Source organism: Euprymna scolopes, chromosome 7, assembly GCF_053919585.1.
Source record: "Euprymna scolopes isolate OS-2025 chromosome 7, ASM5391958v1, whole genome shotgun sequence".
Lineage (NCBI taxonomy): Eukaryota > Metazoa > Mollusca > Cephalopoda > Sepiida > Sepiolidae > Euprymna > Euprymna scolopes.
This window is the reverse complement of record NC_136488.1, coordinates 138341111-138365409: the sequence shown is the minus strand read 5'-3', so window position 1 is coordinate 138365409 and position 24299 is coordinate 138341111. Positions and strand designations below refer to the sequence as shown.

Here is a 24299-nt window from a genome sequence, read left to right as displayed (position 1 = left end):
GAAAAAGTGTGAAGAGGTGAGCAGGGTGTAACTGTAATAGAAGGCTTAATACAGAATTGGAGACAAAGTATAAACCCTAAAAACTGACAGACATCATTAGCTCGCTAGATTGTTTAGACAACAAAAATATGGCGGAAACTGTACAGTGATATCAAAATTAAGACTTCATGATACAAACGTAGCACCGAGTAGTCTGTACAATACTCTTGCCTCCTATAATACGATAGAGAATCAACCCTAGAACAATGTACAGTCAAGATGCATTTAGAAACCAAAATATTTCCCCGTGAAACAAAACTCTGAAAGTAGGCTAATGTTCCAAAGAGGAATACATTGTGGAGAGAAAAGTAGAACCAATTTCAGTTCTAAATTCAGTATTATGAAATTTTCATCTCTAAGAAAAAGGAACCATAGAGTCAGCAAGTTAAATGCCAAAATTCATTTTTAAATTTACAAAAATTGTTTAAAATAAAATGAGATTTGAAAATACGAAAAATATTTAAAATCAAACTAAAAAAAAAAAAAAAAAAAAGGAAATAAATTTACAAATGTAAAAAAAGGTTAAAATAAGATTGAAAATAAAAAAAAAAATAAAAAATAAAAAAAATTTCATTTTTTTTATTTTTTTTGTAATTCAAACAAAATTCTAAAACAGAACATGATCAGTCTATTAAGGTTAGCAGAGTTTTGTTTCAACCAGGGAAGGTAGGGGAGGAGGATGAAAGAAAAAGTGATGACAGCAATTTTACAGTTGTTTACAGAATATCAATTTCTTACATTTTTTTTTTTTTTTTTTTTTTTTTTACGTAATAATATTTTCTTACATCAGTTACAGAATCTGGTGAATACAACTAGGGTGACAACGATAGCGGCAAAACAGAAAAATCATCTGTGATGGATGAACAGCAGAGACGGTGATGGAAGATTCTGCCATCACTGTTCTGTGTTAACGGCAGTTAGAGAGAGAGAGAGGAGGTAGGGATAGGGGGGGAGGGTAACTGAATCAGCTGCATCACCAGATACTACACTTCCATCAGGTGTTGATATGACTGATTATTAATGTGAATATACAGATGGTACCTGTACACACATATTTACATTTTACAAGAAAAAAAAAAATCATTCACAGCTGCTGCTACAACCAAAGTAATAAAAATGCTTTCAAGTTAAAAGGTTAAGAGAAAAAAAAAGGCTGGGGGGTAAGAAAGAAAAAAAAAGGGGGCGCCAAACAGAATTTTTTGAAAGAGGGGTTAGGCAGTAAATTTCACCAATTAACTATTTAATAGGCTAATACAATAAATGCCCAATTATTTTTAGAGTATACATTATACAAAAAAGATAATAGTTGTACACAAGAAAATATTGAGAGGTGAGGGAGTAATTTTCAAGAGGGTTGGGGTTGTTTGGCAAACCCCAGCTCAGCAGCACAGTAAACCAAACAGAAATTATTGTCACAAAAAAAATTCAAGTATGATACATGTTCAGTTTTTCTTAAAGAAAAAAAAAATTTGCTATTTTAGTTTTTTTTTTTTTTTCAGAGCAAACTGCTTTAAAATTATAAATTATCAAGAATTTTTAATTTTTGTTTTAAAAGGTTTTCAGACAAAAAAAAAAAAAAAAAAAAAAAAAAAATCTAAAATGTGGAAATTATTTTTCCCTACAAATACAACAAAAGTATATTAAAATCCTTATCAGAGCGCTCATTTTTATTAGAAACACTGATTTTATTTTATTTTATTTTTTAATTATCTTAATTTTTTTATTTTTGTAAATACACTAGTTATGTAACAATGGAAAACGATATGACAAAAAATATCTGCTGCTGTTAAGCAAGGTGTTACTGTGCTCATAAAGTAAATTTTATAAATCAAGTCTTTTTTAAAAAAAAAAAAAAGAAATTAAAACGCTCAATTGTTTAGCTGATCTGTTTAGCTTTCACAGGATGACATTTTTTTTTTTTTTAAAGGTGGGGGGGGGGGTAAATGCTTTCAGTTTATTTCTTGAGTAAAAAAAAAAAGTGATCAATTCAAAAATGCTTAAGTAATATACTTCAACCTAAAAAGCAAGGCTCTTATGAATTGGCAAGAATTACCAGTTTTCGTAAAGAGAGATTATTGAACTTGGATTCCTTACCTATTTTAATGAGGAACAAGAATAGACTAGAACTAGAATAGATATTTGAACAAATCAAATAAGGTTTTTTTTGTTTTTTGTTTTTTTTCAGTGAAACAGAACAGCTAAACAACAACAATGTCCACAAAAAGAGTAAGGAAAAAAAAGTGCAAAATTGAGAGCTGTAACCAAATCATAATTCACAAAGTTTTCTGGTGCTGTGTAAAAGATGTACGAGGCATGAAATTTTAAAATAAACTTCAAATTAACTAACATGAAATCTGATCATATTTGATAAGAACTCTTTGAGAAAAAAAAAAAAAAACTAATGAGAGTACCGCTTTAAGCTTAGAAGTCAGAAATAATAGAGTGAACTCATTTATTGCTTACAGATTTCATTCTTTCTTAAATCGAGAAAATCTTGTACAATTTAAAATGTCAGCTTTTTTTGTGTCAGAGGCAAGTTATGCTGAGATTTCAACTTTAATATACAATATATACATAAGCTGAATTATAATAAAAAGGGCAGTTACTTTATAATAGAGCACAAGAAACAAATCAGTAAAGTGAATCTGATATGGCTAACAGTGAATCTCAATATCTGGGAAAGAGAGGTTAGGGAGGAGGGGAATATCATGAGAATATCACAACAGATCCAAACCAGTCAAATGGAGAAAATATGCCCAGATTAGAGCCGTTGTAATTATTCTGGTTTGATTTGTAATCAAATCAATTCATTGTAAATACATTTTTGGTTAAAAATCATTTTCCTTTCTTTTCGGAAGGGATGGAGGGGGTAACGGCCGTTTATTTAAATATTTTTTTTTACCTATTTAAATAGGTAAAAGTGAGATTGTCATCGATCCAAGCATAGATAAGACCTTTATCAATGACAATCCACACTTTTTTTTTTTCCTTTCTCCAAATACATCATCTTTCTCTCTGAAGATAGAGTATTGTCTCTAGACATTTTGCCAGTCAAATGGCAATAACCAAGGTGATGATAAAGCCTGGCAGAGACAAGTACGCCGATTTGACACTTTCACGGAAGGGCCCCATTCGGTGCCATACTAATTGGATTCATATCAGAATTGGCCTTCATGAAAAATTTCTCCAATTTAGCCAGGATGTGTTTCCCGTAGGTGTACTTGCGCAATGTGGCAATGTGTGGACGGATCTTATGCATCAAACTTTTACGTTGAGGCGGTTCAGCCACATCAATCATCTTCTGAACAACATAGTTGGCAAATTGGTCCTTCATCATTGTATACAAGGCACTGTGGGGACTGAAAACGGATAAACACAGAAATTATTGAAAAAGAAAAACTGTATGGGGGGGGGGGTTATGGGGGGGGTAAAATTTACAGAGGGGGGACTACAGGGGGGGGGATTACAGAGGGGAAAAAAATTACAGGGTGGGGGAATTACAGAGGGTGGGGGGAATTACAGAGGGGGGGGGGGGGAATTAAAGAGGGGGGAAAAAATTAAAGAGGGGGGGAAAAAAAATTAAAGAGTGGGGGAAAAAAAAAATACAGAGGGGGGGGAAAAAAATTACAGAGGGGGGGGAGGGGGGAAATTACAGAGGGGGGAAAAAAAAAATTACAGAGGGGGGAAAAAAAAAATTACAGAGGGGGGAAAAAAAAAATTACAGAGGGAGAAAAAAAAAAATTACAGAGGGGGGAAAAAAAAATTTCAGAGGGGGGAAAAAAAATTACAGGGGGGGGGGGGGGAATTACAGAGGGGGGAAAAAAATTATAGGGGGGGGGAATTACAGAGGAGGGGGGGATTACAGAGGGGGAAAAAATGACGAGGCCTTAAAAACTTAAAATTCTAGGAATTTTGTTAATTGTTATTTAATGACTAGAACAATGCAAATTTGAAATATTTGAGTTTTCAAATGGGGCATATGATTTTTTTAAAAGTACTCTGTACTCCAAAGAAAGCACAATTTGTGGATTAATTGAAGTATAATACCTGCCGTTGTTAAATATGGTCCCAAATAGTAGCCCTTTTATGTTTCCAGTGGCAATATATTAGGGTTCATACATATCATTGTCCATTTTCCATTTTTCTCCAGACAAAATTCAAGTTTTAAAATTTGATATATATAAAAAATGATATATAAAAAAAACTAATAGTATTTATTTTGATTTTTACTTTGGTTACATCCGTAAAGTATATAGATAACAGTTTTGTGATAAAGGGGCATCACAATCGACAATACCGGAACTATGATGCCAGAAGATAATATTTTGATTTTATGTTTAGTTAAAAAATATTTTAATAGTATTCGTTTCAATTTTCTTTTTTTAATATTCTGACAAAGTTTTACTGAATATAAATACAATTTTGAAGTCTTTTCAAGGAAATAAAAATAAAGTCTTTCTTTTATTGCCTGTGCGAACCCTGAATATACCTTATTTGGGGTGAAAAAAAAATAAAACACTTGTTAAAATTTTAGAAAAAAGTTTAACAGCTTCAGTATGATCAGTTAATTTAGGAGTGAATCTTGCATGTACATATTCCTTCATTTATCTTTACATAAATTATGCATAACTCAAATGAAGCCAATCTTGAATAAAAACTTTAAAAATTGGGTTATAGATAGCTAAACTACTTCCTAACTTCAAGTGTAGCTGCTACCAAAAACAGTGACACGGCAAATCAGTTTCTTTAGTATTTCTATTGTGAAGCAATTTACTGAAATCAAATATGACGTAATTGAAAAATATACAATAAAAATTAAAATCATACAGATAAAAATAACGAGTCTTTATTTGCACTTTTGATAAAAAAAAAAAAAAAAATTTAAGTTTTTATAGGAAATTTTATGTTTATGAAATTATAAAAGTACATTTTCTTTTATATTTTAAAAATTAAATTCTTATTTGAATTTATATAATGTGAAAGGATATAAATTAAAATCAAAATAAAATTTCGAAATTATAAAAACGTATCCAATGCATAATATTCCCAAAATAGTTTTTAAAAGGTTTCAAGAGTTTTCAATAAATCTTTAAAAAAGGTGTAGTGTTTGCAAAAATTCTTTAAAAAAAACTAATTTCAATGATTCTTAATTAAAATAAGACAAAAACTTTTCATTGATTAAATAAAATAATAATAAAAAATAAAAAAAACATGCACAGAAGAGATAAGCTGGAGAAAAAAACAAAGCAAAGGAACTGATTTGCCTTGTCACCGCTAATGGTAGCAGACACACCGGAAGTTAGGAAGTACATTAGCTGCTTAAAACCAAAAAGTTTTTAAATGGTTCTTTACTTTGTCACAATTGAAAATTGCATTTAAAGTGTAAAAAAAAAAAAAAAAAAAAAAAAAAAATCTTTTTTAAACTAATATAAAATAACCAAAAATTAGAATAAAATAGATTAATTATAAAAAAATTTTTTTATAAATTGGTGTTATCATACTGTCGTTCATTTACACTTGCTTTAATGAAAGCATGGCTTATCTCCCCTACTCCAATTACTAAAGACTAAAGTTTCTTTTTAATAAAAAGTGTTACGCAATCTTTACCATTTTTCGTAATTTTTTTTGTAAGGATACTTATTTCTGCATCATCATAAGTACATCAAAGTGTTTTACTTTAAATGTAAAGTTCAATTGTAACTAATTATAAACAAATAACTTTTTAAATTAAAACTCACCCATCATTCATTGAGCAAACTTCTTCAATTAGAAATGCTCTTTCTTGTCTTGAGGAATGAGATACACATTTCTCCACCACATTGCTTTGAAAGAGAGAGAAAGATGAAAAGATTAGATTTTTCCAAGTTTACATACACACACACACATATATATATATATATATATATATATATATATAGCAATAGAAATTGTATTTAGTTTATCTTGCCATATACTAAAATACTGAAAACAAATTTAGAAAAAAAAAAATTCTAAATATTAATGAAATTATCTCACTACATAAAATATTCAGTAACAATTTGAAACCACCTTACAGTTTATAATAATAATTTGGAAATTATTATTAAGGCTCACAATAATAAAATATTAAATGATAGTAAAGATAAAACGACAAAAACAAATGAAATAGTAATAATACACATGGAAATGAGTTATAAATAAGGGGGAAAATGTAACTGTAAAATAAAGGCAAATTATCCTAGATAAAATAATTGCTTAACAAGCATAATCTATCAAGCTATATAATATACATTATAGAATAACAAAAATATTAAGTGAGAAGTTGAATGCATTTAAATTTAAAAAAAAAAAAAAATTTTTTGTGACCAATCTCTGGTAGCTAAAGGGAAAACGTAAGATGGATTAAGACATGTAAATTTTAGACAATCCACTGTAGCCCATGCATGAGAAAAAAACTAAGATTAAAAACTAAAAAGTTACTTGCTGTAAAAAAAAAAAAAAAAATAAAATAAAAAAAATAAAAATAAAAAAATAAAAAATAAATTAAAAAATCACCTGGCAAATTTGTGTTGGCTGAGATCAAGAACCTTGCCTCGAATCACACCAACAATCTTGCTCTTGTCTTCTGCTCGCCCGTGTTCCAGGACATGCTGCACAACATAATTGCCATACTGATCTTGGACAAGTCTTTCTGTGTGTTCGTGTAGCTCTTCTAGAATCGGTGTAGTCTGCTCATTAGTACAATGTTCCAGAATTCGTTGGATTACTCTACAGCCGTAAGGATGGGTGGACAAACTGAACACCTACAAAAGACGAATGACATTTGTGTTTCACTTAAATTATATACAAGTTATTTAAATAATTGTTTCACATTATAATATCCAATGTGTGTTAATAACTGGAATACTGTCAGAATCAGTTGCAGTTCTTGACAAGTTTAGCAAACTTCTGAAACGATATAGATATCACTTAAAATATTTTCAGTCTTACAGAGAATTTTGACTCAATCACAAAGAGCATAATTTAAAGCAAAGTTTTGATGTTGAATCATGTCAGGCCCATTAACGAATGCTTTATCTATTTAATATCTGATTTCTTATCTTCAAAAATTCTGGAGAGACAAGTCTCAAGAACTCTAGACTTATCAGCTTGGGCAAAGAATTTGTGCATTTTCCATTTCAAGTGGTTGTAAGCAGTTGTAAAAGCAGTGGTAGTTTCCAAGGCGTCTGTTGTGTTGATAACAGAAATAATGATTTTAGTGAACGACGGTAACACCCTCATGGGTGGACCATGACTGAATGTTTGATTTTGGTTGAATTTTTTCTTTTTGTTAGATAGAATAAAAACTCAGTACCAGCAAAAACTAATCAGATATATTAGGAAAGCGACAGATACTTTAAAAAAAAAAAATAAAATACAGACAAGTTTCAATGATTTAAAAAAGTTATTTCAATCAACCTCCCTCAACTTGATCTTAATGGAAACCAGTCATTGGAAGGTCCTATAGATGTGCACTGTTCAAGGAAAGTTGTCAGAAAAATGGTCAAGAAGGTTTACATAAGGTACACAAATGGGTTCATCACCGATCCAAGTAAATTCTCAAGCCAGAGAAAGTCATGAAGAAAAAAAAATATTCTCCAAGTACCAAAGGCTGCTGGAATATTGTCAATCAAAAAATATAAACATATCTACTTTACAATACATAAGAAAAATAAAAAATTAAATTAAGTATCTATTTAAACTTACATGACTTTTAAAGGCATCAATGATGAACTGAAGATGTTTTGGCTCAACACATTCAATACATTTCTGCACAACATGGTTCCCATTCTGGTCCTTAACACATTTCAAGACATGACCATCCAATTCCTTGACAATCTCGACCTGAAATAAAAAATGGATTAAGATTAAAAAGATTGTCCATACTTTTACAAATTTAAAACCAAAATAAATCTAAAGTAAAAACCATTTCCATTACAACAATTTGTATCTAAGCAGAAGCCTAATTTTCTTAATCCTACAAATAGGATTTTTTTTTTGTAATTCAAGTTTTATATTACACATGCAACATAGGAACTCATTTAGAGATAGTCTTTAGAGAGACCATCCAGTCTCTTAACAACCTGATCCAAAACACTTCAGTGATTAAAAATGTAGTGCTTATTCAGATTGGTACTTGTGGCAGCAATGCAAAAGAGTCAGTAGAATGTACATATCAGTCATGGAACAGGATGAAATATTCCAAAAATCACATAATTTCGTCCAATAGTTTTTCTATTTTTCTTTTTGGGGGAGGCGGGTTCTTAAAAAAAAAAAAAAAAAAAAAAAAAAAAAAAAAAAATCAAATTTTACAATGGAGTGAGAGCGAGTTTTCATCTGCCATGATTAAATCTAGTGAAATAAAAAAGGGGAGATAACTCAAATTGAAGTGTAGAGGTGGGGGGGGATTGGTTTTATGATCAATGCAGTTTAGTAGTACAAACACTAAAAATCATAAATTTGGATTTTCTTAGTTAAAAAAAAAAAAAAAAATTATTTACATAATTTTGGGAACATGACATCTTTCCGTAATGAGTACATACATTATACATACTTTTCTGTATTTTCTTTACATTTAAATGCCACCATAAGTTCGAATCTGAACAAACACCAAAAATGGTACTCTAATTGAAGGGAACTCACATAAACCCAAATGTTTCTAATTGTTATTTACGAACAGACTAGAAATGAAGGATTCGATTTCATTTTACCAATTTCAGGTTTCAGTCAATTAATCCCTTCTATACCGACTTTTTTTTTTTGCAGAATGCAAAAAGTTTGATCATTTTAATTTTACAATCATGCATTAGTAGAATCCACTTTTTTTTTTATGGATTTCAAATTTTATCCAGTTTCAGTTCTTTCCAGTTCATTTCATAAATTGCATTCAGAAACATTAAGATTGATACGAGACCCAATTTATAGAAAGACCTTATAAATCGTCATGGTGAGTTGAAGTTACGGCATAATCACAGTGACACTAGTGCTCGTTGCACCGAAGTTAAGCAATGTTGAACCTGATCAGTACTGGATGGTAACCATTTGGGAATAAAAGGTGCTGTTATGTAAGAGGGCACCAACACTTCTCCGCAAAGCTCACAAAAACTTAATGTCACCTCTGACCATCTTTACACAAAACTAGATTAACTTCTTTATTTTGATATTTTTATTCCGATCCTATTTTTTTTCTTCATCTTAATAGAAAGTGTTGAAAGCAAGAGTGATATCTTATAAAATAAGGGGGGGATTAAACGAAGGCTGCGTGAATAATGGAAAAAATTAATAGATAGATCACTTGGCAAATCCATTGCAAATTGTAGAAAGAAAGAAATAAATCTATGTATCTATAAAAGTGAAAGAGTGTGTGTGTGTGTGTGTGTGTGTGTGTGTGTGTGTGTGTGTGCGCGTGCGTGCGTACATTTCCCTACAAAATATGTCAATTTTCAGTCTACAAACTCGAAATTTGATATACAGGGTACTGAGATTTGAGAAAATCTTTGTAATTGGTTTTCGACCAGAAATTTGGCTGTTAAGGGGGTCAACGCTCAACGATTTGACCTTTGAAAACTCCAACAATTTTGAAATTTTAAATATAGGTTCTTTGGATATGGATCTAACTTAACTTGATTTGAGCCCAAAACAATAAATGTTAAGAGGTCAAAGTTAAAAAAAAAATTGACCTTTTTTTGCTCAACATACACCTACAAACACCCGGGCAACGCCAGGCTGAAATGCTAGTATATTATAAAACCTGCAGAGCAAGAGAATCATTTCCAACTAAATTTTGTGGATCTTATCCCATCATATATATATATATATGCGCCGAAGGTTTTGGTGTTTTTTTTGTTTTTGTTTTTTTTACATAGGCGTCCCCATTTATCAAGGCCGATAAGCCACTCAAGGATAAAGGTTAAAAGAGTGTACAGCAGTCAAAAGGACAATATAGTAATCGATAGTAATGGAAGTTCGGTAAATTTGTTAACTTAAGTGGAACGGCTAATCAGAAACTTGTTCACGTTGGACTTGAAGACAACCATATTATAGACAGCTGGAAAGCAGGAAAACGGAAGACAATTCCACAGGCGTGCAGTTCTAAGAAAGAAGCTTTGATCATGGAATCTTTGTTTAGGTACAGATAAAGAGTGGGGGGAATTATTGATAGTGTTTTCAACTAGACGAGTGTTTCTTGTGAAAGTTTGGCGAGGGGGGGGACCATAGATTGAAGCTCAGTCGAACACTTTCCATGAAAGTAACGATAAAGCAGAGAAACTCGCAACATCTCTTCTGTGAGAGGTTGTTACCCCTATCAAAGCTTTGTAATATATTTTTTATTTGGGAAATCACTTCAGACAAAGCATGAAGCCACTTGATGTAAGGAGCTTAAAAAAAATAAAAATATCAATGTCATAAACTAGCCAACGATAAGTATTAAATTCTGACTTAGAATTAAATTAGAAGTTATAGCACCTCATCATTTTGTGCCATGAAAATAGTGGAGGTTCGCAGAAATCTCAATATACAACTTAAAACCGAATACATTTTCTATTGTATTTGTTCTATTACTAGTTTTTGTTAACATTTCAGAAACTGAATCTGTGACATGTCTTGTATTAATTGTTGCTCTATTACTTTATATTCACTCTGTAAAATGAGTGCCTCTTCTCCTTATGTCCATTTGCTGCAAACTTCGTTACACTTGTACTAAACATACTAGTGATACAAACTCCAAAACCTAATTTATTCAAAGAAATTTTCTCCAATCTATAAAACCAGAGAAATTGAGAACATTTTTAATTCTTCGCTCATACCATTTCTACAAGTTTTGCATGATTTGTCTCCAGACTACCATTAATAAAGCACAAAATTGACAGATACGTGAAAAAGTTAACTTTTTAGAAGAGTGTATGTACACATGTTATGCAGGTCTGATTCTGCTTAATACTGTTTTGTCTTTGATCATATCACAGATGCCAACATATTTAACAGCAGCATGACACATATGCAAATGACCAAGTTGGTATGTGAGCTGACGTCACAGCAGAGGAAAAGGGAAAGAAAAAACACGATGTAGTGAGAGAACCGAAAAGTGCATGCCAGCATGAAATTCACATGTGACGGCATTAGTCTTAAGCAGGTGTCAAGACAGGGTTTTTTTTTTTTTACTAAGTGGCAAACTAAGAACGTAATGCATTATTTTATAAAGTACCATAAATAAATGCCTTTTATATCAACTAACAGAAAAATGTCAGTTTTTTTCCTTTGAGAGATTTATATACATCATGTGAGTCCATCTTAAAATGTAATGACACTTGAAGATTAACGGCCATGTTACGTTACAATTCCACATGTTCTTGCCCAACCGTTTTTTATATATATATATATATATATATATTTTCGTATAATTGGCTAATAGTTAAACTTTAGTTTTGTCATAGTTCTTATTATCTTTACTTTTGCAATTATGCTAGCCCTTTTGATTTTCTTTACTGACTACATGGCTGAAAAGTCTGGTCAAGAATACTCATTTGCTGGTGGTCATCTGAAATCTTATTACATGTAACAAGGATTTAGGATTCTTCAAAAGTTGCCAGATAAAAAATAAGCATTTTCCCTCTCTCGTGCTCTTAGCTATTTCTAACACCATTTTTACTTTTCTAATTCAATGCAAATGGAGGCATTATTTGAGAGTACAATTTATTTATAAGTATTAGGGATCAAAATACATTTTCATATTTAGAGTTTCTGTGAAACATTGTGACATATGTAGTTACAGCATTTCTGTTAGACAATTTCTATTATAATATAGAATCATAAAAATTAAACTATTGAGAATGGAGTTGTGTAAAGGACATATAGAGAGAACAGGTGAACTACTAAATGATTAATCATTTTATTTTCAGGCTCAAATTCAAACAATCTGCCCAGAAAATTAAGTAGCACTTAACATGTGAGGAACACAGAATCCAGTGGGATTATATGCATAAAGACTCAAATTAGAGCAGAGTGCAATTATGGCAGAAGGTGCTTATTTAGAATTATACTAATTTTGAAAAAATACAGAAAAATCTTTAAAAACTGATATATGTACCTGCCACAAAACGAAAATGTCATATTCCAAAAGTCAAATTGATTAGGTAGTTTTTGGCTTTTTTTTTTTTTTTTACTCAGAAAAACAAAGTTTATGATTAAGCTATATGTTAGGTTTTGATCCATGTTTTATGAATAAAGGGGAGACAACTCAATTTGAACGAAGTACCTAGATCCAAATTAGCCTTGTAATAGCTACAAAAAAAAAAAAAAAAAAAAAAAAAAAAAAAAAAAAAAAAAAAAACTGGATAAATTTACATGATTTTTGGAATACATCTTAAATCCATGATGGATATGCACATATTTTTCTGGCATGTAATTTTTAAAATTGGTTTAATTCTAAATAAACACCAATATTTAATATCAAGATATGATTGTCACATGAAAAACCAACTCAATAGTGGATTACGACAAATTGCCTTTCAAAAGGCTGTCTAATTATGAGCAAATTCACTTTCAATGATAATACTAGTTATTATAAACTGGAAAAATGGAGGGGGGGGGGGGCAGTGAAATGTAACATATCTATTTTTCAGATTATATCTATGAAATTAATATAAATTTTGGTACTTATGCCTTAAGTGACTGATTTTTGTGACGTTGGCGCAGGCACAACCAACTGTTGACGAGAACCGATACCGAGCATTGATCAGAGACGCGACCGACAGCTGTTGAGAATCGCCGGCAAAACAATTTTTTTTTTAGTATTTATGTAATTTGGGGATGGGGATTTATTGTTCGAAATCATTTAATAGAGGATTTTTATTGGCAAATGAAAATAAGACTTTTGAAAAAGAAGCAGCAGAAGACTTGAGTTTCTAAATAAATTGGATGAAGAAGAAACCATTCGCTGAAAAGAAAATGGCGAATACTTCCATCATGAACCTTTGCACGTTAGAAAAATGCATCCGGTTTTGCTAAGAGCTGAATTTAATATCAGAGTTAATATGTCAGACATGTTTGTAGAAATGTTCCCTGAAGAAAAAGGTGTACATTAATGATTTTGCATGGAAGCGCACTAATGCTAAATGCAAAAAGTGAGCTTCCTTGCATAACTTTAAATTTACTTATATAGGGTAAGCAGGAGTTCATGCGTCCTCACTCATTCCTCAGTAACATCATATGTGCTATAAAATAGAAGATACAGAAAGGGATGCAAGTGGCCTATGACAATAGAAACAATAGAAGAATTTTCCAATTGCTCCAGGGTCTTTGATGAACCACAGTATTTTGCCTTCCATAGCCATTCTATGTCTCATTTGGAAGTACGAGGCAGATAAAAATAAAGATTGAGAGAGGGGGGGGGCACAAAGCGCTAGCGATTCAGCTAATATCAGATTTTGCTTAACATAAAATTTTAACATTTGCCTTTTCTGAATTCAAAGAAATCAGAATTTCGACTTTCTAGATTTACCAAAAGCTGAATCTCACAAGAAACTTTTCTTTTTTTTTTTTTTTAAATCAACAAATTTATAAACAAGGCGATTACTTACCTGCATGTCTGGTGGAATAGATTCAAGGGCTTTTTGAATAACCCGACAACCATACATTTGCAATGCCAAAGACAGAACATGACCTCTGACACGCTGGGCCAAGGTTTGTTTCTGCTCATTGATTCCAAATTCAAAGAACTTCTGAATAACGTAGTTTCCAAATACGTCTGTCATTAAACTGTAAGCAGCAGATAAAATCTCATTGAAGACCATGGCTTTTTCTTGGGAGGTTGCTCTTTCTAGTTTTTGTTGAATGAATCTGGAGAGAGAAAAATGAATACTTTGCAGTAATGTGTCATGTAAGTGTAGGTATAAATTGCTAGGTACAAGGGGTTATTAGGTATGATTGAATGGGTTTGAAACTGCATGGGATTAATTCAATAATGCAATAGGATTTGAAGCAGATTTCGGTAATAAAATAATTTATTAAAATGTAAGCAAATAAAACCTATCAAGATTCTGGAGTCAAAAATCAACTTCTTGCTTAAGAGCTTCAGCTGTTATATTGTAGTAAAAAAAAAAAAAAAATAAATAAATAAAAATCTTCACATTTAAGTCATCACATACTTTATGAAGAGAAACTCCAGTTACCCATCAAGAGTAAAGTTTTTAATAACTATGATAACACCCATGCTACTTCTATTTTTTCTCCATCCCCCTCCCCCCTCGGGACCTTAGAAAATTCAGCAATATCTGTAACTTACATTGATTACCTAATTATAGCCAAAAACCATAACCCATTTTAGGTGGGGTAGAGCATCACTAATGACTAGAGTTAGGACAAAGAATATTCTTTTCATTGTTTGGACTAGAGTGTGTATTTGTTGATTTCTTATATGCTTTTATATAGTGATGTGGTTCTCAGTTGATTAACTGGATATATACTAGAGATTCATGACAATGAAAAGGAAGTGCTGTTTTACAGCACTACATTACTTTTACAATCTTAAAGTGAGATTGATGAAACAGTGATATAATCTTCCTTTTTAGTCCATGACTAAAGTTTCCTTGTTTTTTTACGAAAATTGGTCCAAATAAGGCATGAAGCTAGTTGATGTTGGAACAAATTCGGGCCCTTCAGTAATAAGAATTGAATAGGTTGAATAGGGTAAATAAAATTCATTTAAATATTTCAGCAGATAAACAGAAATAGCAAGCACTGTATGTAGGAGGACATAGACACCTGCTTGCAAAAACTGCAAAAATTCAGTTATCTCCCCTGACAAGAATATACATGCAATTAGGGATCACGTGTGAATTTCATTCATACTTCCATGAAACTCCCTCCTTCGGTTCAATTCACTTAAGAGTGCCACTTTGGTACAGTAAATAGTTTGACAGGACTAACTTCTCTAATTTTCAGTTTATATTATCCAATAGGCCAGTCCAAAGATTAGTCTTGCTCAGACAGTTAAATTCAGATGTATTGCAGTGAATGATTACTAATGAAAAACGTTAGATTTATATAGGGTGACCCCCCCCCCACAAAAGCTAAATAGAGGCCATCTAGAACATATGCTGTAGAACAGAGAAAAAAAGGCCAAAGACCCAAGTGTTTTGATATGATGTTTTGAATATAATAAACTAGTTATGACCAAAGTTTCATTTCATTCGGACAAAACACTAAGAAATGGGGCCTAATTAGAGTTGGGGCCCGTTTTTTTTTGGGGGGGGGGGTCACTTTGTATATGTATCGGCATATGAATCCAACATTTTATATTAATGTGTTCCAGGCTTAAATTTTTACACTTCAAATTTAGAAATCATTAATTCATTTTCTTTGTATATTTCTTTATTAAAAAGTTAAATTCTATTTTTTTTTTTCTAATGATGCCCCCAGCCTCTTTCTTGGAGTCATAAAACGAACAGGCCACACGTGCATGGTCCCCCTCTTGTGCTGCATGTGACATGATGCCACAAAAAATAGTGAAGAAATGATGAATGTGAGAAGTGTGAAGGGCAACGTTGCCTTCACATTTTCGCCAAGTTTCAGAAAAACCTAATGGAGGGAGCAAAAGTTATGGGGTAAAAAGTCTTTTTTGCGATTTTGGGGTATTTGCAACCCCTTTTGAGCTCCTGGGAACGCCGAATCCCAGTGAAAAATGGACAAACCATGCAGTTTCATGCCTTAAGAAATGTATATTTGAATTCAGCACCATGGAAAACTACTATATAGATATACATATCAAGTTCTTGAGTAATATGAAAAAAGAGCTCCAAAACGGCACTTTTTTTTTAAGCCCCAAAAGTCTCAGAGGGATGTGAACCAAAATTTTGCCAGGGTCCCCCATACTAAATTTTAGCCAAGTTTCAGGAAAATCTAATAGATGGATCAAACGCTATGAAGCAAAAAGTGTCGTTTTTGGCCATTTTGGAGCATTTTTGAGTTCTTTTGAGCCCTAGGAGACACCGAATTCCAGTATAAATGGATAACTGCAGTTTCAGGCCTTAACGTGTATATTTGAGTTGACCACTGTGAAAAAACACTATATAGTCAGACATATCAAATTTTTGCTGAGAAATATAAAGAAAGAGCCACAAAAGGGCGTTTTTAGCACTGAAAGTCCTCGGGGATGTGAACCAGAATTTTGCCAGGGTCACCCATACTGGATTTATATTAAGAACAATGGCCTCCACATTTTGGCCAAGTTTAAAAAAAAAAAAAAAAAAAAAAAAAAAAAAAAAAAAATGGATGGATCAAAAGTTGTCATTTTTGCCCCATTTTGGGACTTTTTTTTTTTTTTTTTTTTTTTACCTCTTTTGAGCCCTTGTGGGTGCAACAGGAATTTTTGTAAAAAAAAAAAAAAAAAAAAAAAAAAAATTTTTTTTTACTGTGCACATCTATTTAATGAATTACAATTTGTGGCAAAATTTCAGGAAAAACTAATGGGCGGTTATCTAGCACTCGTCCAGAATAATAGACGCACAGACGCCACTGAAAACATGGGTCCCTCTCCGATAAATCAGGGGACCAAAAATGTATTTGATACTCGTTTATAATAATGCAACCTATTTTTTTTTATTTTTTTTTTTTTAATTTGGTTGCAAAAAAAAAATCTTTATGGTGCACATACTCATCACGCAACAAAGAAAAATGACATTTTATCAAGTTTATCATTTTTAACCATTTTTATATGAATTTGTAGCTATTATAAGGCTGTTTTTGATCTTTATAGTTCCAATGAAGTTGTCTCTCCCTTATTTATAAAACATGGAAAATGAAATTTGATTAAAAACACATGATCCCTTTTACACAATTTCTGGGAATACAACATTTGTTTTGTAAAGAGTACATATTGAATTCTTTAAAAAAAATTCTGTATTTTGATTACAAAAATAGGTTTAATTCTAAATAAGTAACATAAATTTCATTTTAGTCATGAAAACCAGACACATTGGCCGTACAAAGAACCATCAACAGGAGCACACAGGCATAATCGCCTCTGTGCTCCTGTTGATCGCGGCAATTACCAAATTAGAGAAAGAATGCCAGAACATCACTACCAATACATGTTCTTAGAATTAAATTAAAAAACTTTGCTATTTGTTTAAAATCAGTACAGGCTGTATTTAAAGCCTGTAATATATATATATATATATATATATATATATATATATATATATATATATATATATATGAAAAAAAAAAAAAATACAAGTTTTTTTTTTTTTTTTTATTACAATAACAACTTCAATATGACTCCACTCTTTACAATACAAATATTGATACATTTTGCAACATTTTAGTTAAACCCAATGCAATAAATCTACATGGCTTTTAATTTTGACACTTTCAATCCTTTTTCATTGAATCAATGTAATATTGGATTTGAGATCTTTACGAGTTCACTTTCTGGTGTTTATATTGATGACCAAGTGAAATAAAACTTGTTAGTGAAAATATTAGTGTACACCAAAAATTATGAGGAAGTGGGGGGGGAGGGTTAATGAAAGTTACTATTTTAATAAATGAAATTTATTTACTCAACAGCATTTTCAGCAAACTATCCCACCTTGAAAAATTATCTCCCTTTAAAATAAAGACACACTGGCTTAAAAACCGATTAGTAAGTGTTTATATTACTTGTTTTTATTGCTTTAAGTGTTTATATTTGATCGGACTATTGTTCTCATCTCGAGTGTTATTCGTACAACATTTTGGTTGATGTAGCCTTCGTCAGGCATGTTGGTCGCCATCTTGGAAAAGAAAGGAGAAAAGTTACTGGCTTCTGCAAATGGCTTTGTACTCAGAGTTGTTTTTGTTGGTTTTTTTTTTTTTTGTTTTTTTTTTTTTTTGCTGTGGTTTTGTATGTGTGAAAAAAATTTGGTTGACAAAAGGAGATAACTAATAAAGTTTGACAGGAGATTATCTCCTTTTTACGATTGAAATTTTAAGGAAGGGTTGTACAATTTTTGTTGTGTTTTTTTTTTTTATTATTAATTAATGGTCATCCCATACGGCATAATCACGTTGGCACACCGGTTCCCGCTGGATCACAAGTTAAGCAACACTGAACCTGGTCAGTACTAAATGGGTGACTATTTAGGACTTCCAGGTGCTGTATGTGCTCTCCGCTTATCTCGGCATTGTTTCCAATCGTCCTGGACTTTCTTTGCCACTGGACCCAGTGTCGATTCAGGAGAGGTGTGGTTAGAGATTGCGTGACCCTTGCCTCACAATTAGATGTGCAGATGCCCTTACAGTGGGTATCCTTTGTCTTTCGAGATTGAACGGAGGCATCGTAATGGTTCCCATATACTGTTGATCTCAATTAAGAACAATAATGCGATCAGAACGAGCGACACAATCAGCCTCATCTCAAATTCAGAACAGTAAATGCTTATTGAAATTCTTATTTTCTATAGTTTATTACATACACTAATATTTTCACTGAAAAGTATATTCAAAAGTTTTGTCATTATTTTGAACTGCCATATTTCCTGTGCATGTCAATATAAATAAGCACCCACTTATCTTTAACATACCCTAGGAAAAAAAAAGGGTGGGGCTAATATCTGGCGAACAAGGATTCTATGTTATGTGACGACATCTTCCAATCTAATTAGAGTAATTATCGTTCAACCACTTTTACAATTGTAATAAGCAAGGTTATGACAACAGCATATTTTTTCATGGTTTTAACTCGAGTATATATATATATATATATATATATATATATATATATATATACAGTTAATCAACCAAGAACTACATCACTCTATAAAAGCATATAAGATATGAATGGACACATACTTGAGTCAAAACAATGGAAAGAATATGCCGTTGTCCTAGCCTTAGTAATAAGTTATCTTGAATTTTGCGTACTTGTACAGTTTAATCAAGACATTAAAAAATGAAAATATCAAAAAGGTTATATTGTACATATCCGTTTGGAACTGAAGATCTCTGAAAAAAATTTCACTTAATTTGATAGAGTAGTTTTTTTTACAGCGTAAAAACACGTTTTTATGACAGCACATTGAAGGCAGACATCTTGGATTTTTTTTTTTTTTTTTTAAAGTTTTTGTTTGGATTTTAGAAACGCCACGGGGAGAGAACTCCAGTTAAAGCACTGACACTCCCTCCCCATCTTTAATACTAGCTTTTCTTCCTAAAAATACAACCTTTTGCTCGGTATCATAACTTTTTTTTTTTTAACAGCGAAAAACAAACTACTTGATGAAATTAAGTGAAAATTTTTTGGGGGGAACTTCATTCCATAACGGATACATACAATTTAAACTTTTCGATATTTTCATTTTTTAATGTCTTGATTAAACTGTACAAGTACGGAATTTTGTAATTCATTTGAATAAAAGGATAAAAAAATTTTAGATCCAATTATTGTTTCAAGAAAACCTGTATAATATAAAGCCAAATGTAATCAATCGAAAACAAAATTCTTTAAAAGCATGTATCATAATGTTTAAAACCATTCAAAAATCAGGAGCCATGAATTATTTTTTATTTTTTTTTTTTTTAAACAAATGTAAATACCTGGAGCCATGCTGATCTTGTGAAAATTCTACAACATGGTTGACAAGGTCTTTCAGGAGGAGATTTGGAATTCGGTTATTTCGGAAGTCCTCCAATAAACGGCTCCTTCCAGAAGCTTCTTTGGACAAGCTAGCACTAAAATAGAAAATGTAAACTTAAAAATATTTCTACAAGTAATAGTTATACAAATATATTGTATAATTATTTTTTAATAACATTCAAAATTTTTTAGATTTAAATTTACCAAAAAAATGTAACTGTATTACGAGTTCAGACTTGTTTCATTTGGCAAATAAATTAATCAATAACACTTCAGATTAAGAATTTCATGTCAAATAAATTTACTCCGTAATGCGAAGCTCTGCTTGTTTATAAATAAACAAGCAGGTCAAGCATCTAAATTAATGGATATTTGAGGTCGTTTATGAACACCAATCCCATGGGCCTCAAGTTAGAGCTGCTGACTTTCAACTAGATAGTTGTAGGTTCCAATCTCTAGGGATGGGTGCTAGTCTAACCGCACTGACGAGTGAATACATCAAAGCAGTACTGTATGTGGTTGACTAATTATATATATATATATTAGTAATATTTAAGTTTAATATTTGAAACTAATAAAACTATAGCAAGTGATAAGAGTTAAAGTAAAAAAAATCATTTCACATACAAGATTGTATCCATGAGAAAAAGAAAACTGTGTTTAAATGTAATATTAAGAAACACTTTTCAAAAATAAAGCCTTTATAAGTAAAATTTTTTTATTTTACTTCATTATTTTTAATTGTCTCATTAATCTGTCAATCTATTTCCTTAAGTGGTGACTCATTAAAAAAAAAAAAAAAAAAAATTAAAATAAAAATAAAATAAAAAATCTTGAAATGAAAATACCTTCTGTGAGTCCTGTTAAACAGTGCAGTACCAGTAAGCAAACCTCCACCAGGTGTAATTGGCCCATTTCGAAATCTGGTTTCAGCACCCGGTGCAGCTGAAACCAACCTGCCCGTGTTACTTAAGCCTAATGAAATACAAAACAAAACATCGGGTTAGACATTCGTTAAGGATGAAAAGAATTTCAACTTCTGTTTGGACTTTGTTTTACGACAACCTCCTACAGATTATTTCGTATTTATATTATATCATGTATTATAAACTGTCAATTCAAGGCAATGTTTCAAAGTTTTTCTTTTTTTTTTTCTTGGGGAGGAGAGGTCTGCTAGAGGGGCCCTTCTGGATTAAAAATAATCCAGATAGTTTATTACTAGCAGGACCTGTGGAAATTCCACAGGGGACTCATTCATATGTAATATATTGATGTTAGCATTCTGTGGATGTTCAGCGTAAATGGAGATGCCCTGATATTTTTGTAGTTCTTTTGTTAAAACTGCAAAAGTTTTTAACCAAGAAGGGAAGCCCGGCATAGCCCATGCTTAAATATTTGAATTCTTGCAGATTTCGTCCAAATATATCCATATATATGGGTTCATCAGCTTGAATCAAAACCGAAACTTATGAATATATATATATATATATATATATATATATACATACAGAGAGAGAGAGAAAGAGATAACTTTAATTCCTTCAATTATAATCAAAACTTATGAAGAATTTTTTATAAAATTATTTTTAAAAAATAATTTATTGAAGTGCCATTAGCTATAATCGAAACCAAAACTCTTGGTAAAATTATTTATAAAAATAGATGACTTAAGTGCCATCAGCTATAATTGAAACTAAAACTTCTGAAGAATTCTTGGTAAAATTATTACAAGAAATGGAAGTACATAATAATTAAACGACCCGGATGTAAACGTGACACAGAAAATAACACACACGCTATCGTATTAATATATAGATTTATTATTGCTGCAAAGACCATAAATTGTAGGAAGTTTTCACTACTGTACTTGTTTAATTTACTTTTTCACAATATTAGATACTAAATTAAGTCATTGCACTAGGATTACCGAATTTCAGCCCACAAAAACATGTCTGAGGAGCCCAGTCAGCATTCTCAGGCAAATGGCAATCGAACTAACCCCTTTTCAGAGAAGGTAAGCCTGAGAAAGTGAATACTCGAGAACGAACAGCATAATACCTCTATCACCATATCTGTTACACTTATCGATTTTATTTAGAGAGTGAAGCCAAAAAATATACTAACACGGATTGGGTTAGAGGACTGTAAATACAGTTAGATTTATTCAAATGATTGTCAGTAAATTTATAGGTTTTAACCATCTCAAAGAACATTTGAGATTTCCTGAAAACAAATTCTGTACTCCTGAACCTTTTAGCATTTCGATTATTTAATTTTATGAATATTTTAGTGCAAAGAATTGTATTTGTTTATTTTATGGATGCCTGGCACATGTAAACTCGATATCATCCAATCCCTTTTCATCAAAATGAAATATACTTATTTTTATACATTGCATAAAATAGTTTCAGAAGTTGTGTTCTCCGTGATACAAGTGTTATTTACATTTTAAAATTAAATGTTATACATATAAAAGCCAAATTACAACACACGGATTTTGTAACACATTTGTTTAAAATTAATATTTTGATGAGTACGGCTTCCTCGGAATATTTTTTTTTTTTTTTTTTTTACCTTTCCGTGTCATGTTAAAACTAAATTTATTGGTAAAAACACGTTTTTCAATGGTGATTTCATTATATATATATATATATATATATATATATATATATATATATATATAGTGAGCAAGGGATGGGTCTACCTGCAAAACACTAATTTGTACACAGGAACTTCACTCAGCAAAATTAATCAAAAACTTGCTGTCTTGGATAATGGTTTTGCAATTATTCTTTTATAGCAGTTTTACAAATGCTTGGAAGGGAAAATTCACAGGTTTGCTTTCTTGGTGTGTGTGTGAGGAAGCATTGTTTATAATTTTAAATTTATAACAAAAGCAATTGTTGAAAATCATAAGTTGACATAAGTAAAATAAGATCAGAAAGGCACTTTTTCAAAAAAATTTGCATTCTAAATATCCAATATATAAAATATTTGTAAATAGATCAGTTATATAATAAAATTAAAACAATTACCGAGATATCCTTTTGTAAAATAATGTGGCACTTCTAATTTTGTAGTCAATAAATGGAATTTTTCTTACATTGTGTGAATTTTTAAAAAAAATCAATGTCTTTATCCCACTTTTAAAATGATGCAAGTACGGAGGAGCAGATATAGAATACAAAGTTTAAATATACTGAAAAAAAATGCAAGCATAAGAATGACATTTTAATATTTCTAAATAAATAGCCAGTTGTCCTCACAGAAACCCTTGAGATCGATTAGTTCAAATATCTAGGCTCCATTAGTGCAACAAGCCAAGGAACGAGAGACATCCTCAACCACATCAGCAATGCTCTTACTACCTGTCGACTTCAAACATGACTATCGTAAAAAAAATAAAAAAATAAGGCTGAACATCAAAATCAGAATCTACCAAGCCCTCATCTGCACAATTTTTTAAAACTGCAAGACTGTCTATGAGCAAAGTGTGGGGGGGGGGGGAGGTATTCAACATCACCGCTTGTGTCGCATCTTACATATCTCCTGGCAATAGTTTATCCTCAACAGTACAATTTGCACTTGTGACAAGATTCACTCCCTCCAAAACTGTCAGACACCTTCGTTGGTTTGGCCATGCTCTTCGACAACACTCAGGTGATTTCATCAACCCAATACCACCATCAAACTAGAAAAAATGTTGGTGGCCAACTGAAAAGCTGGTTCAGGACAGCAATGCAAGATGCTGAACTGATTCTGGGTCCTATGGCTTGTGTGGCACTATTTGTTAGGTGCCACTCTCAGCGTAGTAACACATTTTTGCCGCGTGATGGGGCATAAGGGTTAGACAATAGACTTCCCGTAATCACATTTTTACAGAACTTTTTTCGATTGACCAGCATGTAGCAAATATTTTGGTGCTTCCGTTGAGAGGCATAGGGGAGGAGGGCATCCCCTTCCTCCCGCGCAAAGAATTAGCTAAGCTAAAAGAAATTGTAATTTAATACTTTTTGTTTTATTAATGTATAATATTATAAAATAAAGTAATTTGTTTTTTTTCTACAAACCTGTATTGCATGTCATTTGTTACCAACCAAGCAGACATCACAGCCAGAGTGACCCAAGGAGGCGATGGTCTGGGTTGGACAGCAGCCAGATAGAAGTCCACACCACTGAGATAGGTCTTATTTTTTAATACCGTTTAATCACACAAGTGGGATTGATATCATTTGCTTGATAAATCGAGTAACTTGCCCCAGCAAACGATCGTTTGTTCACACTGGTGGAGCTAGAAACATCCCCACAACAATCAAGTAACACCCCACTGGCAAACTGATGGGTTATATACTTGCACTCATAATGGAAGCCGATTTCGATCTTTGGGCCTGGTCAGTCAGCATTCGGAACACGGAGAGCTTGTTGGAAAGAGTTGAATATTACTGAATTATTAAAAAAAAAAAAAATTTTTAATTGTTAGCAACCAATCTAGAGTGAATGCCACAACCAGGACAGAGGCAAAGAAAGAGTCTGTAATGATATTACAAGTATTTACAAAACTCCAAACAAGAAAAATTTTAAATCTAATTTTTTTTTTTTTTTTTTTGGTTAATTTAAAAGAAAA

At 31.6% G+C, this 24299-nt stretch overlaps 1 protein-coding gene across 14 annotated transcripts in view; it reads right to left on the bottom strand.

The window, feature by feature from the left end:
• Window positions 1–2466: 2466 nt before the first annotated feature.
• The window catches only part of LOC145280000 (pumilio homolog 1-like), an 88716-nt gene continuing 66883 nt past the window's right edge, over window positions 2467–24299 (bottom strand). For all 14 annotated transcript variants that reach the window (XM_080131612.1, XM_080131619.1, XM_080131611.1 and 11 more), the window contains 7 exons: window positions 20524–20650; window positions 19636–19770; window positions 13638–13896; window positions 7765–7902; window positions 6574–6821; window positions 5778–5861; window positions 2467–3398 (listed from right to left, as the gene is read on the bottom strand). In XM_080131612.1, the coding sequence (XP_079987738.1) occupies window positions 3155–3398; window positions 5778–5861; window positions 6574–6821; window positions 7765–7902; window positions 13638–13896; window positions 19636–19770; window positions 20524–20650 (1235 nt within the window). In that variant the 3' untranslated portion in view covers window positions 2467–3154. The remainder of the gene's footprint in view (window positions 3399–5777; window positions 5862–6573; window positions 6822–7764; window positions 7903–13637; window positions 13897–19635; window positions 19771–20523; window positions 20651–24299) is intronic.